Source organism: Palaemon carinicauda, chromosome 27, assembly GCF_036898095.1.
Source record: "Palaemon carinicauda isolate YSFRI2023 chromosome 27, ASM3689809v2, whole genome shotgun sequence".
Classification (NCBI taxonomy): Eukaryota; Metazoa; Arthropoda; class Malacostraca; order Decapoda; family Palaemonidae; genus Palaemon; species Palaemon carinicauda.
Window position 1 is genome coordinate 25,997,018 of NC_090751.1, and position 22,166 is coordinate 26,019,183.

A 22,166-nucleotide genomic window follows, 5' to 3' on the forward strand; every position below is an offset into this window, starting at 1 on the left:
ATTTTGGGGGGAGTTAAGGGGGTGGACCAAGCCAAAGTAAAGAGCATGAGAACGAAACCAATCATTAGGCATCTTAGACTCATAAAGCAAAGAACGTCACGACCTACGCAATAAAAATAATCTCGACTCGTCCTCGCATCTGCGTCCATTAATGGAGAAAATGGCTAACACCTCTCACAGAGAGGAGGAGGAAGACCTCGAAATGAATTCCCCGGAGGATCAGGCAGAAATGGTATAATTTATACTGTTTTTATTCTAACCAACCCACATGGTTTCAGCCGCATCCTATTATTTTCAGATTCGGAATGTCATGGTTGGCGTCTAATTTTGCTGTGGAATTTTCCTCGTAGCAGGTTAAATGGTGGAATTATATCGCATTCTGGGATTTTTACTTCTGATGTGTGATATTATGATATACAGTACTTTGTAACGTGGCCTGAAGGCCATTTATGATTTAACGTACCGGGAGCTTGGGAAAATGTATATCCAGTTTGCTCCGGATCAGAACATTATATTACCTTAAAAATGTAATTACTTGTATTACGGCCTCATAGTCCATATTTTAAGGAACCAACAGCCTTTTTAATCATGATTTGGAATTTCCTTCACGTTATAGCCTACATTGTTCATTTGTACAGTTTGGTGGTGGTTCCATCAATCGTTGGCATTGAAAAAATGTATTCTGATTATAAATTTATATATATACTAATCCACCAGTATGTTAACAGATGATAAGATTCATCATAACTTGAATATTTCATTTAAATGCACAATTTTCAGTTTGTAGCCTACCATAATTTTCATGCAAGCCGATGTTGGCAAACTTATCCCAAGTCAGCTTAGACTTAAGTAGAATAACTTTATCCAAGCCACAATTTTCACTTATTTACTTAGGGTGCTGTCTAAACTATGGTAACAAGTTCCATCACTCATTAATTTTCAAAATAGGCCCCACTGTCATTGACAAGTATATAACTATATCAGATTTGATCTACCTTAACCTTAAAAGTAAAAGAAAAAAAAATGCATTTTTAATTGTATCCTCTTCCTGGCTAAGCTTCTGTTACTTTTATTAGGTCAAAGAATTCATAAGAACATAAGAGGTGCCAGTCACCAAGATTGATGCAACATAAACTAGGTTAAGTTCATGTCATAAGTCGTCTTTGAAAGATCCAGATGAAAGCAGACTTTTTCACTTGAGCTTCACATTTTCCTAGGCAGGGAATGTGGGATCATCACTTTGGATGTAGGTTAGGAGAAGGGCAAGAATATTTTATCCCTGCTTGCTGAAGTTCTTACGTCAAAGTATTTCCATCATTACGCCTTGTACTCTTCACTTTAGACATTTCTTAATGGTCTATGGTTCGTGGCCTACAATTGCATTTCAAGTCTTTGGTGTATGTTCATTCCCACATCCTTTCTTCCCTTTTGTGATCCAGCCTCTAAGTTTAGTTGCCTAGCCTAACCAGTCAGTGAATGGTATTCCAGAATCCAACGTCGTCCCATGTAGCCAAATTCATAAATTCAAACTCAAATCCATTAACCCTTTTACCCCCAGGCTCTTTGGAAATTTCCAACCCTTAACCCCCAGGGGGTTAATTTTTTCCCAGCACATTTTGCAGTATATTTTTTTTAAATTGTTCTAACATCCTTAATTTTTGTCATAGAAAGGTCAGGTTGGTTTCATTCTCTTGGAAAATGCCTGAATTTTCTAAAAAAAAATTATCAAATATATGAAAAAATGATTTTTTATAGCATTTTTTTGCAAGGACGTATCGGTACGTCCATGGGGGTAAAGGGATGGCTTTTGTGAAACGTACCAGTACGTCCTTTGGGGGTAAAAGGGTTAAGATAACTGCAGAAATTGGAAGCCTACTTTGAGGGAATTTGTAGCTCGGTAATATTCATCATTTTGCCAACTTGGCCCTTGTAGTCTTTCGTTTGATTGGAATTTTTCACTTTTCAAATGATAAATTGTGATGGCTGATTGTTTTAGCAGTTTATATTAAGCATGTAGACCATTCCTAAGAATTCTCTTAATTCTCAGGAAGTTATGTTTTTAGATCTCAGCATTGATATTATTTTTTAACTGTATGATGCTTTTAAAATTTTAGGTGTGATTCTCAACTGGAAATTTACTTTTGAGAAACGTATTGGTCTGTGTCAAATTCAGTTGCACAAAAAAATTGGCTTATTGAGGAAGTGTTTCAATATTTTCAGTGATCAATCTATAGTATTATGAAGAAGTGTTTTACTTCTTTCATTCTACCTTGTTTTTAGTATTGTTCTCCTGTCTGGTGTTCAGCTGCTGATTCTCATCTTAATTTGTTGGACTGGAACTTATGGTCTATTAAATTTCTTATTCCTGATCATCTGGGTTAATCTCCAGCATCATCATTCAATTAGTTCATTATTCATGTTGCCTAAGAGTTTTTATATTTCTGATCATCCGTTTCATTTAGATTTACCAGGACAGTTCCATCCTGTTCTTAGTACTAGGCATGCAGTTAACCCTTTTACCCCCGGGGTATTTGGAAATTTCCAACCCTTAACCCCCAAGGGGATATTTTTTTTGCTAGCACATTTTGCAGTATATTTTTTTTTAAATTGCCCTAACAGCCTTAATTTTTGTCATAGAGAGGTCAGGTTGGTCTCATTCTCTTGGAAAATGCCTGAATTTTCTCAAGAAATTATCAAAAAATATGAAAAACAAATTTTTATAGTATTTTTTTTGCAAGGACGTACCGGTACGTCCATGGGGGTAAAGGGATGGCTTTTGTGAAACGTACCAGTACGTCCTTTGGGGGTAAAAGGGTTAATTCTATTATGATAGTCATACCTTCTCCATCATGAAGCTCAATACTACACAGTATTCTAGAAGTTTTATTCCAGTTGTGAACAAGTTGTGGAATGATCTTCCTAATCGGGTAGTTGAATCGGTAGAACTTCAAGCAAATGTTTTTATGTTGAACAGGCTGACATAAGTCTTTGGAGCTTTTGAAGAATAGCGGTCCCACTTAACCCTTTTGAAGAATAGGGGTCCCAGTTTGGACTTTTAGAAGAATAGGGGCACCAGTTTGGGCCTTTTGAATATCAAAGGTCCCAATTGGAACCTGGTGAATATAACGAGGAAAATGAAATAACTATTAATGAAAGAATACTTAATTTTGTAAGTAATAAAGAAATACATAATCATAGAATATAAATCAAATTAAAATGTATGGAAAATTAAAAGCAACAGTTTATTGGGAGCCTTTGTATATCAGCGGCCAGTTCCTCACACTTGTTTATAAATAGACATCAACTAACCTAAACTTTCCTCCCTAACCTAACCTACAAGCCGTGTCCTTACCTACTTAACGGGGTGGGGGGCGTTGCTACCCCCCCCCCCTTACACTACCATATTCTAAGTTAGACATAATAATACATACGGGTGGCCGCTATCATACATACAGCCCGTTTATTGTATACAAAATTGAATCAGTTGAAATTAATTGCACAAATATAGTTTTGAAATTTCAAAACAAAAAGATTCAAATAGTTTAGGTTAGGTTGACAATCAATCATGATGTTGCTTAATTTCCTCGGCGGTTCTTCCCTAAATCCCTTTTTAACAATGTGGGTCCCAGTTTTAATCTTTTGAAGAATAAAGGTCCCATGTTAGTAGGGGACCGTTAATTCTTCAAAAGCTCCAAGTCTTTTTATGGTTTATATATGAAATATGTTTTAATATTGTTAAATTTTTTTAGAATATTTCAATTCTATTGTTCATTACTTATATCGTTTACTTATTTCCTTGTTTCCTTTCCTCGCTGGGCTGTTTTTCCCTGTTGCAGCCCTTGGACTTATAGCATCTTGCTTTTCCAATTAGTGTATTAGCTTAGATAGTAATATTAATGATGATCAAAATATATTTTTAAATCATTCAAGAAATCTGCCTTAAAGTTGCATTTTAAGTGACGACTGATATTGGACAAAGACAATGCTGAAAATAAAAAGACGAAAGGAAACTGACAAGTACCGTTAAAGGTAGAAATTTGTGCAGCAAGGGCCGTTGCAAAGAACATTTAATATCATTTGGGTGCAGATCATATGCATGTGTGGTCAGTCTCTTGAACATTGGGCAACAAATCAATTGCCTTTCCGTTTCCCCCATCCATTTAGGAGTAATCTTTAAACAATTGCGTGCCCCCCAGTGATACCCTCTTGGTGGAGTGGGAAAAATTTTTTTGTGGTGGAATTACGGGTTAAATTTTGTTAGAATCCCAACCAGCAATTTTGTAATTTGTTTTTCCCCATATTTTTCATATTGGTAAAAATTTGCAATATTAGTTTAGTAAATTATATTTTTGTCTGTGTTCCTAGTGTCAGTGTTTCTGTGATCTCTGCAGTGGTTTGTTTTTCTTGATATTTTTCATATAGGTAAAAATCTGCAATATTTATTTAGTAAATTATATTATTGTTTGTGTTCCTAGTGTCAGTGTTCCTGTGATGTCTGCAGTGGTTTGTTTTTCATGATATTTTTCATATAGGTAAAAATCTGCAATATTTATTTAGTAAATTATATTAGTGTCTGTGTTCCTAGTGTCAGTGTTCCTGTGATGTCTGCAGTGGTTTGTTTTCTCAGATATTTTTCATATAGGTAAAAATCTGCAATATATAATTAGTAAATTATATTATTGTCTGTGTTCCTAGTGTCAGTGTTTCTGTGATGTCTGCAGTGGTTTGTTTTTCCTGATATTTTTCACATAGGTAAAAATATGCAATATTTATTTAGTAAATTATATTATTGTTTGTGTCTCCAGTGTCAGTGTTCCTGTGATGTCCGTCCGCAGTGGTTCCCTCTCCCTAGGGGCCCATGACAGGATATCATCTTGTTCTTATTCCTGATCTGGTCTGCTTATTGCAGCTTTTGTTCATTACTTAATAGATATGAAGAGAGTTTATAGTAATCTAACGAAGGATGAAAACTTTTTAAGAGAATTGAAAACTGTCAAGTTTACATGCCAATTGATTCAGACTACTTGGCTGGTAGATGATCTTACAAAATACTTTGAGACTTGGAAAATTATGTAGTGTTGATGATGTTTTAATAGGTTAGTATTAGGAAATTAATATATGTTTTTATTTGAGACTAGTAGCCATAGTATTGTATTCTGAATTATAAGAAGAATATTGAGGACAAAATGAGTAACGTAACAATGTCTAAAGTAAGGAAAGTAAGAAAGTACTGTAATGTAGGAAAATATTCTGTTGTTTCTCATTTCATTCTTTTCGTTATTTTCATTCTCTCATCTGCCTGATAGCTTTTAAGATAAGTTACTAAAGGTTCTGTAGTTTTTTTGTTTTTTTTACCCATGCCTATATTTGCTATACAGTATGTTCTCCTACTTTACCTCCATTCCTGCTTCCTTCTTGCTGTCCAACCTCTTGTAAACTTTTACTCCAAAAGTATAACTGTAGTGTTTCCCCAGTGTGCTTCAATGACTTTAGATGTCAGGATGCCAGAAAAGCTCAAATCAATAGATCCCCCAGTTTGTTGAATGGCCTCAAAGGCACATGTAGCAGTCTAGGTTTAAAGGGAAATCTGTTTTTTGGAAATGAGAAGGGCTATGTAGGCAATTTAAGTAAAATTACCAAACATTTTGTTGAATTTTATACCTGTACTTTAGTAGGCACTCTAAATTGAATCTCAAAAATATTTGTATAGAAAGAAAAATTGTTTGTGCACAAATACAAACCGTTTGTCATGTAGGTAGGGAAAATGTTTCTACAAGGAAGTCAACATGTTTTCAGGTTTTGTTGGTATGTGGGGTTCCTCCTTTGTTTACTGTGCCCATTTGAAGGTTGGAGGCTCGTTCACGGACAAGTGTTATCTAAGGAGGTTTTGTCCTACTTAGGTCTTTCAGGTAGGCTCCCCAGTATCAGTGTTCTGGTGATTTCTGCATTGTTTCTCCTCCCTTGAGGCCCTGTTCCAAAGGACATGTTCTGTGCTTATCCCTGACCCGGTTGCCCCTACCTCCCTTCCCCTGTGTTTCACCCCATCCCCTGTTTCTGGGGTTTCAGTGTCTTCAGCCCCCCTTCCCCTGTTCTTCACCCCGACCCTTGTGCCCGGAGGGTCTGGGCTTCCACTCCCCTGCAAGTGTGATTTCTCTCCCTTACACAGGTGTTCCCATGTGTTGTGGTTCTTTCCTTGGGGTAGCGTCATTTTCTGGGTTTCTCAGATTTCGACTCCTCTGCTTGCAGAGCATGAGGGGCTAGTTAAAAAGAGAAAGAAACAGGCACGTTCTATCTGCTGCTGCTCCTCTTTCTTGTCGTCCCTATCAGCTTCTTACTGTCAATTCTAAAATGAAGAAGTGGAGGAGAGTTTGTCAGCCTTGGTTGTAGGAAAAGGCTCCTTTTGACACCACCTCTATGATGAGGATGTGTTATAGTTAGCAGATGAATTGTCTAAAAAGAATTTGGTGTTATGGTTTGGCCTTTGCTAGGCAATTTGGGTTTATCAAAGGATGCTGTTTGTAACTTTACTGTACGTCGTAATTATACATTACTAAAATGTCTGAAGTTGAGGACTGAATGGTGGACAGGTACATCATTGGAATTAGAAATGATTGATAAAAAATTGATATTTGTCATAACCTGTCTGGTCACAAGGTTCTGTAACTCTGACAAATATAAACGGCAACAATTTGGTTACTTTTGTATTTGAAGACTACCAGTCCTATATCTTGCATGGTTGCAAGGTTTCTTACAAATGATAAATGATGCATTGATCTTGAAACAAAATGAGTGGAGCCTGTTTGAGTTATTGCTATCTTTACTTGATATGTATGAATTTCAACTAGTAAGTTTTTTATAAAATAATTCTTAGTACAGGTATTATAGATTGTTGTTATATACTACTGTATAGTTTTATAACCTTTTTTCATGATGAATGACCTTTTTTACTTTTATTTTCCAGCAGGATGTTACAAGTCCTCAAGCAATGGAGCATGTTGACCATATTCCTTGCCAAGTGGAAAAGCACTTGGATTTTATTTCTTTTAATAAACGTAAGTCTTGAAATAGAATCTCTCGATTCTTATGTGATATTTTTGTATCGGTGTAATATACTGTATGAAATTAATTTATAATACAATACTGTCAATCATTATGAGTTATTTTTTTCTAACGTGGTAACAAACCCTTTCCCATTTAATATAGATCACTTAGGTGTGAATCTAGGGCCTGATAGTTTTGATAAATTTCTGGGTGATCAACTGCAGGAAGGTTGTCAGACAAATCTTAAAAGAGTGTTGCTTTAAACTTCTCTTTTTCTCAGTTAGGGCCCCTGTGCTAATTTAATTTTCCTAACTTTCTTATTGTGCTTAAGTGAAATGTATTGTGCTTTGCTATTTTAGATAGAATCTAAAGGTGGAAATACTAGTGCCCTGTTTATGTCATGTCCTGCTGTGGATCCCCAACCCCGCTTGTTTTGATCAAGGACCATTCTTGTTTATAGGAATCTCCTTGCTCTGAGTATTGTATGTGTTCTTCCCTTTGGTGAAAGTTTGGTAGAAGTAAGAATACCAAGGAGAGCTCGTTTTTCATGGGGAAGTATTCCTCCCGGATATTGCCGAGGGATGTTTTTGCTTCCTTTCTCTTGGCTCCCGAGGCTGACTTGCCTGGCTCCTAAGCTGAAATTAAGTATGCATGGAGAGGTGGGGAATTGTGATGACTGTTCTGGAGCTGGTTCTTTTTATAGGGGAGTGGAGCATATGGTCAGTGTGTGCGCAACATGTGAAGATAGACGCATGGTACCACCACTTGCTTCTAGTGCTTCCTTATTGGTCAAGATTCTGGAGACCAGAGTTAGGTATTGCCTGACACCTGGGAGTTCAATAAATTGGAGGAGGCAAATGCTGTTCATTGCCCAACCAGATTTGAAATCTGGAGGATTGAGTAGACCCTCCTTCTCGTGGTGAAAGTTTTGTCCACTGGGTTCGCTCTGCCTTCGTTTGAATGTGAAAACTTTCTACTTTCTTTGGCCTTGGAGAAAGGTTGAGTGAGCTTCATAGACTTTATTACATAATCTTTTATTCCTAGGGATAAAATTCAAGGTCATTTGTCTTATTCCAATGTTCTTACCAGTTACCGTAAACCCCAAACTATGCAGTTTCTGACCCAAAGTAGTCGTTAACAATTTCTTCTATCCAAGATATTTCTGGTAATGATAGAGACGAGATGATTCTCTATCCTGTTAGATTCAAGCTACTGTGTCACTAGAAAATGGGATAACTCTAGCTTGAGTATCAAATGCTCTTCTTTGGTACAGGCAGGTTGAAGACAAGAGAGGGTTAACCACCCACCCGCTAGTTAGCGGTGGAGTTAGTTACTACTCTTCTCACTCGCACATCGGTTTTATCAACCACTTTGCTTTTGTCTCAGTTGGAGAATGGTCATTACCGCTCTTCCCCCTCATCAGTTATTGACTTACCAGTACTAACCTTCTGTTTACTTTTTCTTTTTTTAGTGTGTGTGCGTGTGCTCTCTTCTAGGCCGTCGTTATGCGGACCTGCCCAAGATCTGAGGGCCGCTCCTGTGGGACTTTTATGTTGTCCTTTGACACAGACCCACATCTGTTATGTCCCACTTGTAGAGGGCAGTGGTGTGATAAGGACAACACCTGCCCTGAATGATGGGAGTGGTCTGCTTCCCTGTGGGAGAAGTTTGGGCGCTGGCAGAAGGCGGCCAAAACGGATTCGTCGCCTTCAGGGTCTTCCTTGAAGAAATTGAAGGTTGCTGCTTCTGTCCCCCGACCTCTACCTGAAGCTTCTGTTTGGTCAGTTTCCTCCGGGGAACAGTCTAATTATAGCGTAGGCCATTTAACTTCAGGTCAACCGCGGTTCTCAAGGGACGGTGCTGTTTTCACCCTAGAAAAGCGGCCCCGCCCCTTCCCCGGGGGGGGGGGGGGGACCTTCTCTTTTTCTGATGTTTTTCAGGTGTGGCCGCCCCTTTGCTTGACAGCCCCCTTTGAAGGAGGTGCTGTTGCAACTTCTTCAACTGGGGGCTGAGAGGTGGCATTCATCATCCTCTTAGGTGGATCCCTTCGCCTTGCTGAGTGTTGACCTTCGTAACCCAGGGGAGTCTTTTATGGCTTAGGGAATTAGCGTCTGGGCTCTTAATGATGGGTGGGAACTGCTATCCCACTGGACCTTGGTGCCCAATTGTTGATCCAACTAAAATAGTCAGCACTTTCTCTTTCCCTTACGGTTATTTCTTTTATTCTCCCATCACTTCTTGGGCATGAACTTATTGACTACTTTGGCTTGTTTGGTTGCTGCTTTGGATTTGGCGCAGGGTGGGATGGACGGCATCCCATCTCAACATGTAGAACTCGACTACTCGGTGTACCTGAGTGAGTGGAAAGTTTTATTTCAAACACTACCCTTAGTGCTTGGTCTGATCTCGACGGACTTCAGGACGTTTCAAGTACTGAGGGCATGGTGTATATGTGAATATTGCCTCCAAGTCGCCCCTGATGCGAGGGATGACCCCGTCCTCTAAGTGTGAATCTTTGTTGGGCAATATTCAGATGAAATATGTCTTCTTGTCCTTATGGCAAAATCGCCAATTACTGATATGAAATATATAAAACTTGAAGATGAGATTTTGTAGAAATTATAATTGAGAAAAAAGGTATAAAACAAGGAAAAAGATGAATATCGTCTTCTGTCAACAATTTACATTACTGGTAAGTTTTTTCTCGTGTGAGGGACTTATTGTTCGAAGGTGGGGAGACTTTCTCTGTGATTTGAGCACTGTGACAACATAAAAAAAAACAATAAAATAGACCTTACATAATCATGAATAAGGAGTAGAATCGCAAGTATTTTAGTTGGTGATAGGAAGACATGTCTCCCAATTGGAGGTGTTGGGTGGGCGTTGTGTGGTGTGATGATTTCATGGCAACATGAAAAGACTTTTAATAACTCTTACATATTCAGAAATAAAGGCTAGAATCCCAAGAACTTTGTTGGTTGGCTGAAGACAGGAGGAGGAGGGGATAATATAAGAGGAGAATTTTTTGTGAAATTTTCCTGACTGGGAACTTGTGTGATATGCAGCCATGTGCAATACTCTTTCGTAGCTTTTAAAAATTATAGTTATTATAGTAATATTAATAAAAATGATAATGAAGATGATGTTATTCCACATCATGGTTTGCATTACCAGGGATGTTTTGATGTCTACTAACGTCATTGAAGCAAAGGGGTTAAGCTGAAAGGAGTAGATATTTTCTCCTCACAGGAACTTTCACTCCTTATATGAAGTTATGAACTTGACTGTCCCCGGTCGGAAGTAAGACCTCCTCCATGAAACATGGTTCGGGTCCTTCAGTCCTTGAAAGGTCCTCCCTACGAACCATTATGCATGGCAACAGATCGCCACCTTACTCTGAAGACTGAGTTCATACTTGCTTTGGCTTCGGCCAGAAGATTAGTGAACATCATGGTCTCTCGTATGACATCGCCTATTCAAGGGGGATGGGGGAGAGGTAAGCCTCTACTTCATCCCTGAGTTTCTTGCAAAGACTCAAAACCCTGGGGTAGCGGATACTAGATTTGGTTCCTTCCGGATAACAAGTCTCCGTTCTGTAGCCGATGGTCTAGATCAACTGTTACTGTGCCCAGTTAGGAGTTTGAGATATTACCTCAAAATGATATCTGCAGCTCGCCCTCGAATGTCAACACACTTCGTCAGCATGCCCGGTCAAGAGGAGGATCACCGAGAATGCCATCTCTGTCTGGATTTGCAAGGTCATTGACTTGGCACTGAATCTTGATCCTCCTCCGACACGTAGACCCAGAGCATATGATGCCAGGGTCATTGTTACATTCCTGGCATTCAAACAAAACTACTCTATTGCACAGCTTCTACAAGCGGTCATGTGGAAGCATCAGACGTCCTTCACTGCCCACTTCTTGCAAGACGTAACTTACAGGAACATGGAAAAGTTTTCTGTTGGTCCTGTGGTAACTGCACAACAACTGGTTTAACACCTCAAGCTCCTTGATGGTCAAGTACCAGGAGGTTGAGGGCAAAGGTTACCTGTGATTAGTCTGAATGAATGATTAAGGATAATTGGCTCCTTCTCTTCATCATCCCCTCTCTTGGGGAAATCAGCACCCAGGGTCCTCTGCAAAGCTGACCAACCAACTGCAGGTAAACCATTGTTCCCTTGTGTAACCTGGTATTGTGTTAATACTGTTATGTATTGGGTATGTCTTGGTGACCTCAAAGTTTCCTACGACTCAGAAGAACTCATACCTTGACAGTCACAATGCTAGTATCACAAGCACACAGCTTGTTAGGCTGCGGACCATGCATATCAGAGTTTTAGCGAGGTGTTGGGTTTCCACCGATTATATACTACTCATACTAAGGGAATCCCCAGATCAAAGCCAAAAGCCAGATTGGCAAGGACTTCCACCCTCCCAAAGGGTAAGTCAACCCCTATAAATAGCGTTGGTTTGTATTTAATGACGGAATAAATGACCTTTGGAAGTAATTTGTTTTTTTACTAACAATACAAACCTTTAGCGGTTTATACAGATTGACCCGCCAGCACTAGTCCCCCTTGAAGTCCTACTGCAATCAAAGTGGGCAATAAACTCAGGTGTGTGAGTGAGAGGGGTGGTTACTAACCCCCCTCCATCCCCCCGCTAACTAGCGGGTGGGTGGTTAACCCTCGCTAAAAGTCTAATGGTTTGTCTTTCAGCTTCGCCAAAAGTGATACCCCTATAAATAGCTACAGGTTTGTTTAGTCAAAGAAAATACAAATTACTTCCAAATCTGTCATGTTTATTGGAAGCAACCCTGCCATACTCTTCCATCAACAGGGGTTATGGGTCTGGTATACGGAAGCCCATTGCTCTTATATGCCAAAGATATTTCCTCATATGATCTTTGTGGCATATAACTCGGACATTATCTCCCCCCGTGGCTCTGATTCCAGTAGCTTCATCACTGCGCAGGAATCGTTAATAACAGGTGCTTGAAGTCTCCAACCCTTTCTTAGTGGGACCAAGTACGAGACATTTCCCAGGAGGGAAAGAACCTTTGATTATGGTTTAAAGGTGACTATCCTCCCACCAGCCGGCGAGTTTGCCTAAGTTAAAAGGATGAGGTTATGTTACTACATAATTGCAAAAATTATAAAATTGTATATTTCCTAATTATAACAACCCATGTCCTTTTAAGGGAATTACCACCTCAGTCCACCTCTTAAAATCCCTGTACCAAAATGAAAGGCAGTCACGTTCAAACTTAGATTCAATTATATCTACCGCTAGCTTAGCAGAGAGAGACCTATGTTTAGAAAATAACCATTATCCAGAGATGTATATTGTCTACTTAAATTGCATTGCCCCATGATGTGTCCATTTTGAATACTAATGTACTGTGTAAAGATATTTTGTCAAGAAAGCAAGCATGCATAGCTTCTAGTATCAGGGAACAAATGGTACAGTATTTCTGTGATTGTTCCTCAAAACTGTTTTCTCTATATTTTTACTGTCTTACAGATGGACATCTGTTGATGGGTAGCAGCAGCCTCACAGGACGTTACTGGGGTGGCTCTCTTTGGTATTATGAAACACCGTCACTTGCTCCGGATGTGGAAAAGTGTACGTCGGGATACGAAATATCATCTGGGTTAGCCGATGGGGTATATTTAGATGATGAAACTTCGATCATGATTGGACAGGTTTGTAATGAATGTGCCTTAGAATGAAGAAGCATGTTAGTAAAGAGTGTTCTGAAACCATGAGTACAGTAGTTCAGCTATGCTCCTGTTTAGTCATTATTTGGTGCCATGATTCTGGATTGACACAAAACTCAAAAGAATTAATCCTTTAAACAACCAACTAGACTCCTTACAAGCATATTTATTGACGGTTGTCTTTATAAATAATTTTTTATACTTTTCTAATATTTACTTATTTTGATAGAAAATGGAAAAATAATTCCTATGATTCCTTAAAAAAAAAGTCTCTCTTGAAAACAAACACTTTCTTGAAAACAAACACTTCGTGTGTGACTTAATAGTAAGTAAAGTTTAACATGCTTACCAAATTAATTAAAGAGGATATTTAGAAGTGTGGCAAGGAAATGACACTCGTAACAACCTCAAATCTTGTATCATATTTTACTTTAACAACTAATGCTAATGAAGTTTTTGAAGTGATTGATCCCAGAATTGTAGCTGTTTGGGACTGGATAATAGATATGTGGATTTAATTGCAAAGTTTTAGAAATAATGGACTGAATGTGTCCGGCAGGCCTAGTAATATTTTTTTCTCCTAATATTGATGGGAACAGCAACCAAAATGACCATTTATTTATTATTCCGATGAACAAAGAAAGTTACGAAGTACTGTATTCCAAAATATGTAGGAGAGTGAAAGGAACGGGCACCTGCAATGCTATCCAGGGATTGCCAATTTGAATGTCTGTCCATTATTTCTAATTCACGGCTTTTTCCATTAATATTTCACCTGGATCTACATTCTTATTCATTTTCGTGCTTTCCAGGATACAGGCACAGTTGAGTTCCTATCTTTAGTAACAACAGAAACCGGTACGCATTTAAGGAGTGTGTGTCAATTGGATGAACACTTGGATGTCGTGCATTGTGTTAAGGTCACTTGTAATCGCAAGAATGCGTTAACAGCATCATCTGACATGAGGTATCTAATTTTTCTTCAAATGTACTTATTCTAACATCAGAATTTTAATTAGTAAAATATATTAAGTGTTTTCAGCCCTCTCTATTCTCATAGGGGTGTTCCAACCCTCCCTTGCACATCCTCTGGTGTTCCCCCAAATCAGTTGCTGACAAGATATAAGAAGTACATATAAAATTGGCTTAGCTCTCTTGAAACTATTATCTTAATTCCAGATCTCTTTGTAATTATGGTATACTTGACTGTTTAACATTTTAATGTGTCTTTACTGCTTATGTAATGTATTTGCTAAATATTTTTTCATTTGTTTCACATTTACTTTGATTTATACTGCATATACTTGTGTTTTATGCAATTAACAGAAAATTGTCTAGAATATACCATTACAACATGTTTTCTTATGCAAAAATTATTTTGCTACATATTTTATTCTAATCATGGTTGAAATTGTGTTTGTAATATAAATTACAACTTTTTAACTTCTTTTATAACTAACTATTCCCTCAAAACATCCAGCAGCATAATTCAGAAAACACTTACAGGAAGTTGTAAGCCAACTGTGATATTTAATTTGTTGTAACCAGTATCTTAAAATTTTTCAGCATCAGATTATGGGACAGCGAGGGATACAGAGTCGTTAGACTGTTTTCTGTAGCACATTCCCAGCCAGTCACAAGTGTAGCTCCTCATCCATCCAACGACCAAATTTTCCTTTCCACTGGTATGGATGGCAATGTGCTCTTGTGGGATCTCAGATGTCTGAGACCAGCGTCATGTAAGTACACCATTGTCTGGGGTCTTTCACCTATCTTGGGTCATTCTGATCCATTTTGATTTTTGTAAAAGTAAAAAATACTTATAATGCTTAATTAAATATTTGGGCTTTTGTATTATTAAACTTTAGAAAGTTTTTTCCTGCTTGTACAGTATAGTTATTCTCTCTCTCCAGGTGTATATCGTGACTGGGATAGTAAGCCAGTAAGTGTTGTGTGGACCTCAGGCCAGGGTATGGATAATTACGTTGTCGGAACCCAGAACGGAGCCCTCTTGCTGCGTAGCACAGGCAATCTGAGCGAAAGTCTGTTTTCATTGTGTGATTTTGAACGTCCCATTTTTAGAATGTCAGAAAACCCGTTTAAGTGAGTTTAATATAAAAAATTTACAGCTGTGTATGTAGCAAAACCATTCGTCTTTGAAATATATTCATGAATTGTAGCTATAATCCTAATACAGTATTGCCTTTCATTTCTGATTGTATCTTAAATTTGATTTGATAAGAAAAGGGGGTTATGTACTGTATACTGTAATTGTAAATTAACAACCAAATTTGTTGTCTTTGGAAGAGGATTTTGATAGTTTTCAAATTTCAGGCCTAACTTGATTGCAGTCTGTGCAGATGATAGTAAAGTGTTAGTGGTTGATGTGCAAGATGTACTCAAGACAAAGTAAGTATTGAAGTATCAAGCTTTTATTTTAAAGATTTTTTTCATATTTGTAGTAGATGTTAAAAAGTTCAGTATTCAGCAGGTTTGTATGCTCCTACAATGTACGTAATAGTTTCAATGGTCTTTAGCGTTTTCACTTGAATATAGTAATGTTATTTTAACTTTCGTTAAGTTTCTAACTTAATCTTTTGAAAATTTTATGTAGCTTAAGTTATATTTGTGGAGGCTTTTCTTCATTCTTTGGAGTCTAAATCCCATCTGTGTCTTGTCTTCAGTAATTTTAATTTTGAATCTCAGATTGTACTGTTTCCTTTCCTGTATTGAGGTTGCTTCATGAAAATGGGAAGGAAGTTTGAATTTCTCATTACTCTAGGTAGTAAGTAGGTTGGCCGGGGTACCATCCACCCATTGAGATACTACCGCCAGAGAGTTATGGGGTCTTCGACTGGCCAGACAGTACTACATTGGATCCTTCTCTCTGATTACGGTTCATTTTCCCTTTGCCTATACACAGCGAATAGTCTGGCCTATTCTTTACATATTCTCCTCTGTCCTCATACACCTGACAACACTGAGATTGCTGAACAATTCTACTTCACCCAAGGGGTTAACTACTGCACTAATTGTTCAGGGGTCACTTTCCTCTTGGTAAGGGTGGAAGAGAGACTTTAGCTATGGTAAGCAGCTTTTCTAGGAGAAGGACACTCCAAAATCAAACCATTGTTCTCTAGTCTTTGGTAGTGCCATAGCCTTTGTACCATGGCCTTCCTCTGTCTTGGGTTAGAGTTCTCTTGCTTGGGGCTATACTCGGGCATACTATTTAGTTTCTCTTCCTACTGTTTTGTTAAATTTTTATGGTTTATTTAGGAAGTATTTATTTTAATGTTATTCTTAAGATATTCTATTTTTCCTTCTTTCCTTTCCTCACTGGGCTATTTTCCCTGTTGGAGCCCCTGAGCTTATTGCATCCTGCTTTTCCAACTAGGGTTGTAGTTTAGCAAGTAATAATAATAATAATAATACTGTCAAACGTATCCCAAATGGTTGCCTTTTCCTTGGCACAATGAGTGATAACCATCTGGTTTAAAATGAAGGCATTTACTTTCTTGGGCTGATGAAGATTCATAGCTAAAGTTGTTTGCATCACCTCCCATCCACCTTGTAATGTTATTCATCTTGGTGTATTCAGAGGTAAAATTCATGGAAATTATCATGGTTTTTCAATTAGATCTTTTCTTTCCATACTTGCATCTGAATCAAACTAGTAACTTGCTCTCCTCCTCGCTTGTAAGGTGATGCACATCTTCGGTGATTTGAGTCCCCTAAAAATTTGAGGCAATGGTTATACCTTTCTTGGGCTCAGCCCTATGTCACTGTCCTGCCCTTAACTCCCTTGGCATCTAGGGAGTGTTTTAGCAGCAATTTTAAATGAGGGAGAGTGGAGTGGCAAGGGAGAATCTTTTTTTTTTTTTTTTTTTTTTTTTTTTTTTTTTTTTTTTTTTTTTTACGTGAATTGCTTGTTCTATTCAGAGGTAAGTATAGAAATGAAGGATTTTAGTGTAAAAAAATTCTTTTACAAGGAAGTTATAATGTATAGTATTCGGCACAGTTTGTCGTCATCAATAACCTTAGATGTCAGGATGCCAGATAACTCATAATCAATCAATCAATCATTGCTCAGTCATGGAGGTTTGCATCCCCAAAGACCCGTTGAAGAGAGTTGCCTTAGACGAAGAAGTCTCCACAATGATGCAGAAGGGGGCTATGGCGATGGTAAAGCTTCCGGGTCTGGGGTTCTACAGTCGTCTTTTCTTGGTGGAGAAAGCAACAGGAGGTTGGAGACCAGTGATAGACCTGTCAGCCCTCAACAAATTTATACGAAAGACAAGTTTCAAGATGGACACCCCAAGAACAGTCATGGCGTCCTTGAGGGAAGGGGATTTTATGATTTCCATAGACCTCAAGGATGTCTATTTCCAGATTCCAATTCATCCAGCAAGCAGGAAGTTTCTCCGGGTGAAATGGGGTGCCCAGATTATGCAATTCTAGGCCCTGTGCTTCGGACTTTCTACAGCTCCCCAGGTATTCACAAGAATCTTTACGACGATCTCCGTTTGGGCTCACGAACGGGGTATTAGTCTGATTCGGTACCTGGACGACTGGTTACTCCTTTCATCCTCAAAGGAATTCTTGAATCAACAAGGTGCAGACCTCCTTCAACTATGCAAAAATCTGGGCATTACCGTCAATCTGGAGAAATCTCATCTAATTCCAACCAACAAAAGCGACGTACTTGGGGATAGTTCTAGATTCATTGTAGGTCAAGGCATTTCCATCAGTAGACAGGCTGAACAACCTGGACCAAGTACTCCGTCCCTTCCTAGAAGGCCAGCCCAGAAGAGCGAAGCATTGGCAGAGGCTAATAGGACATCTGGTGTCCTTAGAAAAGTTGGTTCCACACAGAAGGCAGGACCTCAGGAGTATATAATGGAACTTGAAAGATCAGTGGGATCAGAGAAGTTCCCCAGACGGGATTGTTCAAGTTCTTCCAGAAACCAAACAAGCTCTAGAGTGGTGGCAGAACCGTGCAAACACTCTAAAAGGGATGCCTCTGTCCTCCGGCCCTCCAGAACTTCTACTCTTCACGGACGCATCAAAGGAAGGTTGGGGTGCTCATCTTCGGGGGAAAACAGCGAGAGGCAAATGGACAGAAGAAGAAAAGTATCTTCATATCAATATCCTGGAGATGAGAGCGGTTCAGGAAGCCTGCCTACACTTCACTCAAGTTCTGAAGGGAAATTCGGTGGCTCTGATGTCAGACAACGCAACAGTAGTGGCGTACATAAAGAAGGAAGGGGGGTTAAAGTCGAAGGAGTTGTGCGATCTCGCCCTGCATGTCCTGAACTGGGCGGAAAACGAAGAAGTCAGACTGTCGGCGAGATTCATTCCGGGGAAAAAAATGTTCTAGCGGATGGCTTCAGCAGAGTAGGCCAGGTAGTAGGGACAGAATGGTCCCTTCATCCAGAGGTAGCAAGTTACATCATTCAGATGTGGGGCTCTCCGGTAATGGATCTCTTCGCGACAAGGTGGAACGCGAAACTCCCCGTATTCTGTTCTCCTGTCCCAGACCCAAAGGCAGCCTTGGAGGACGCCTTTCAACACAAGTGGGATAATCTCGACGTGTACGCTTTTCCTCCCTTCGCCAACAACCTAAAGATGACTTTGGAAGTGCCTTGGTGGCCGGAGAGAGAGTGGTTCGCAGACCTAAAAGGCCTTGCCATTCTCCCTCCGTGGCCTCTTCCAGACAGACCGGACCTCCTGAGGCAGTCACACTTCCAGAGGTTTCACGAAAATCCTCAATCCCTTCGTCTTCACGCCTGGAGGTCATCCAGTGTCTGCTGAAAAAACAAGGGTATTCGTCAAAGACAGCTGTGAGAATGTCTCGTTACTTGAGAAAGTCTTCCACAGCAGTCTATCAAGCAAAATGGACAACTTTTGTTAAATGGTGTGCTTCAAAGAAGATAGTCCTTAGAAGCATCAGTACCCGATATCGCAGATTTTCTCGTTTACCTCATGGATGTGCTGGGCATGTAGATTCCAGCAGTTAAAGGGTTCGAGCCGCCCTTGGACAAGTCTTTCGTTTGAAGGGAATAGATTTGGGTTCTTCCAGACATATTTCCATGCTCATCAAGAGTTTTGAGCAATCATGTCCTCCCTCTTCCCCTAGGGTTCCAAATTGGGATCTGGCTAGAGTTCTAGACATGCTTAGTAAGCCACCCTTCGAACCTTTAAAAGATATTGTGGACAGAAATCTTACGCTTAAAGCTGTCTTCTTATTAGCGTTGGCTTCAGCTAAGAGAGTGGGTGAACTTCATGGATTGTCGTATGAAGTAGAACACTCGAGGGGATGGAAGGATATTTCCTTCAAGTTTGTTCCATCGTTCGTCGCCAAGACCCACAATCCATCCGTTTGGGATCCTAGGTTTGAGGGTTTTTCTATCCCAGCAATTCCAAACTCAGGGAATCAAGAAGACTTAAAGTTGTGCCCTGTCAGGGTTATTAGGAAATATCTTAAGAGGACGGCGAATCTCCGTCCTGGAATTAAGAATCTTTTTGTATCCACGGGTGAGACTAAAAAGAAAATTTCAAAGAACACTATTTCTTTTTGGCTCAGGCAAGTTATAATTCAAGCTTATTCTAGTGCTGGACTTTCAGTTCCAGGAAAGTCCAGAGCTCATGATGTTAGAGGTTTAAGCACCTCTCTAGCCTTTGAAAAGAACATGTCTGTTGCTCAGGTACTTAGAGCGGGAACTTGGTCTAATCAGTCGACATTCATCGCTCACTACCTCAAGGATTGTACGAGGAAATCATTGGATGGTTTTTCGATCGGGCCAGTCATCTCAGCGCTCCAACCAATTTAACGGCTCAAGCCTCAGGTTCAATCGCGGATTTCAAACTCTCTAGACACAAGCATTCTTATCTATTATTTCCCCTTATCTTTTTCTCGTACTATCCATCGTCTGTGGAGGTCTTAGCCAGTAGACCGGCACATCAAGTTATGTTCAAAATTCATCAAGCACATCAAGGAATTTTGTAGGGGGAGTACTATATGCACAATAAATGAGCTCTTTGTGTAGTTTATCCTACTTTCCATGTGTTGGGGTCCTTGTCAGGGAGGCACTCCCACCTCCTAAACCTAAAGTGTAAGTCTTCTAAGAAAGTGTTTCGAGGTAAGTCTCTGTGTTGGAACAAATCACAAATTATTAGTAATTTGTATTTTTCCTAACATACTTACCAAGAAACACTTTCGAGATATGACCCCCCATCCTTCCCCCATGTGCCTCACTGATCTTTAGTATTGTTACTTACATAGACTTACTGAAGCCTACGACCTGGGAAACATGTGGCCTGACTTGGTATTGCCCTCAGGGCACGTATTCCTCCGCTAGGCCTATCATCATAGAAAATGGGAGTAGGGTAAACTACACAAAACTCTGGTCGTTTGAGAGGAGGTTCCAGGTAACTCCTAAGAAAGTGTTTCTCGGTAAGTATGTCGGGAAAAATACAAATTGCTAATAATTTGTGATTTTCTAGATTGATTCTTGTCAGTTAGTTTATTGTGGCAATTAGATAATAAATGAAAGGTGGGGAAATAGATATTTATCGTCCAATTTAATTTTCACAACATGAGCAGAATCTTCTTCAAAGTGAATGGATGAATCTCTTTAATTACATAAACAGTTGAAATATGTCTCTCACTGACTTTTAGAGCAATGGAATAAGTTACTGTAAAATGTTCATAAGTTGTAGATATCAATGGATCACTTAATAGTTAGACACACTCAGAGAGAAAGGACACAAAAGAGAAACGGCGATCACTTAATAGTTAGACACACTCAGAGAGAAAGGACACAGAAGAGAAAACGGCGTAAAATTTTCATAAGTTGTAGATATCAATGGATCACTTAATAGTTAGACACACTCAGAGAGAAAGGACACAAAAGAGAAACGGCGATCACTTAATAGTTAGACACACTCAGAGAGAAAGGACACAGAAGAGAAAACGGCGTAAAATTTTCATAAGTTGTAGATATCAATGGATCACTTAATAGTTAGACACACTCAGAGAGAAAGGACACAGAAGAGAAAACGGCGTAAAATGTTCATTAGTTGTAGATATCAATAGATCACTTAATAGTTAGACACACTCAGAGAGAAAGGACACAGAAGAGAAAACGGCGTAAAATGTTCATAAGTTGTAGATATCAATAGATCACTTAATAGTTAGACACACTCAGAGAGAAAGGACACAGAAGAGAAAACGGCGTAAAATGTTCATAAGTTGTAGATATCAATAGATCACTTAATAGTTAGACACACTCAGAGAGAAAGGACACAGAAGAGAAAACGGCGTAAAATGTTCATAAGTTGTAGATATCAATAGATCACTCAGAGAAAAAGGACACAGAAGAGAAAACGGCGTAAAATGTTCATAAGTTGTAGATATCAATAGATCACTTAATAGTTAGGCACACTCAGAGAGAAAGGACACAGAAGAGAAAACGGCGTAAAATGTTCATAAGTTGTAGATATCAATAGATCACTTAATAGTTAGACACACTCAGAGAGAAAGGACACAGAAGAGAAAACGGCGTAAAATGTTCATAAGTTGTAGATATCAATAGATCACTTAATAGTTAGACACACTCAGAGAGAAAGGACACAGAAGAGAAACGGCTAAGTTCAAAAATACATTACAAACGAATACGTATTGGTTGTCTTGATAAGTGTCGATGATAGCCATGACTAAGATAACCCTACCAAGGTGGGTGCGTCTTCTGTCTGTTACCCACTCACAACTTGAACTTGAACTGAACTGCCTGCTCTTGGCTTCCAATCTGTTCTTATTGCGTGCACATTGCGGGGAGGTACTGTACAAGGGCTAGTCTTGCCTTTGGGTAGCGGTGGCAGGTGATGTAACCGCACCCAGCTGGTTCTCGCCTGCTTATGTCCTGGGACCTCTCCCTGATATACCTGTTGACATGGAAACATTCAATACACGTGTGCTTAGGTCAGTTGATAGGTGATGATGACATTAAATTGGTTCAAATTGATTTTCCCACTTCCCAGGTAACTGCTGCCCTACTTCCTGCACATTTATCTAACTCATTTAACAGTCTATAGAATTTTTCTAAACTATCTTAAGTTTTTACTTGAATCCCCCAATTTGTGACATTATTCTTCTATGTCACTGTATTGACTTCTTGCCAAGTATTGGATTTGCCATCCTAGAGGTATTGTTGTATTCTCTCCTTTGTCACTTCACTTTAGGAATGCTATCAAACAATAACTCTTGTTAGCGTGTTTGTCATACAGGAAAGATGTACCTGATAAGGAAACTGGTTTCACCCCCTTCTTAATAGTTACAGAATGACATTCTTGGCCAAGGTTCTTGAAGTTTGACCTATCCATCTAATTTAGCATTATAGGAATA

The 22,166-nt window shown here is 39.2% G+C and overlaps 1 protein-coding gene across 1 annotated transcript in view; it reads left to right on the plus strand.

Moving 5' to 3' along the window:
- The first annotated feature begins 17 nt into the window (after nt 1-17).
- Nucleotides 18-22,166, plus strand: part of LOC137620621 (methylosome protein WDR77-like) — a 24,498-nt gene continuing 2,349 nt past the window's right edge. The window contains 7 exon segments of the mRNA XM_068350916.1: nt 18-232; nt 6,962-7,052; nt 12,567-12,748; nt 13,576-13,730; nt 14,330-14,502; nt 14,677-14,866; nt 15,098-15,172. Coding sequence (XP_068207017.1) covers nt 152-232; nt 6,962-7,052; nt 12,567-12,748; nt 13,576-13,730; nt 14,330-14,502; nt 14,677-14,866; nt 15,098-15,172 — 947 coding nt within the window. The 5' untranslated portion in view covers nt 18-151.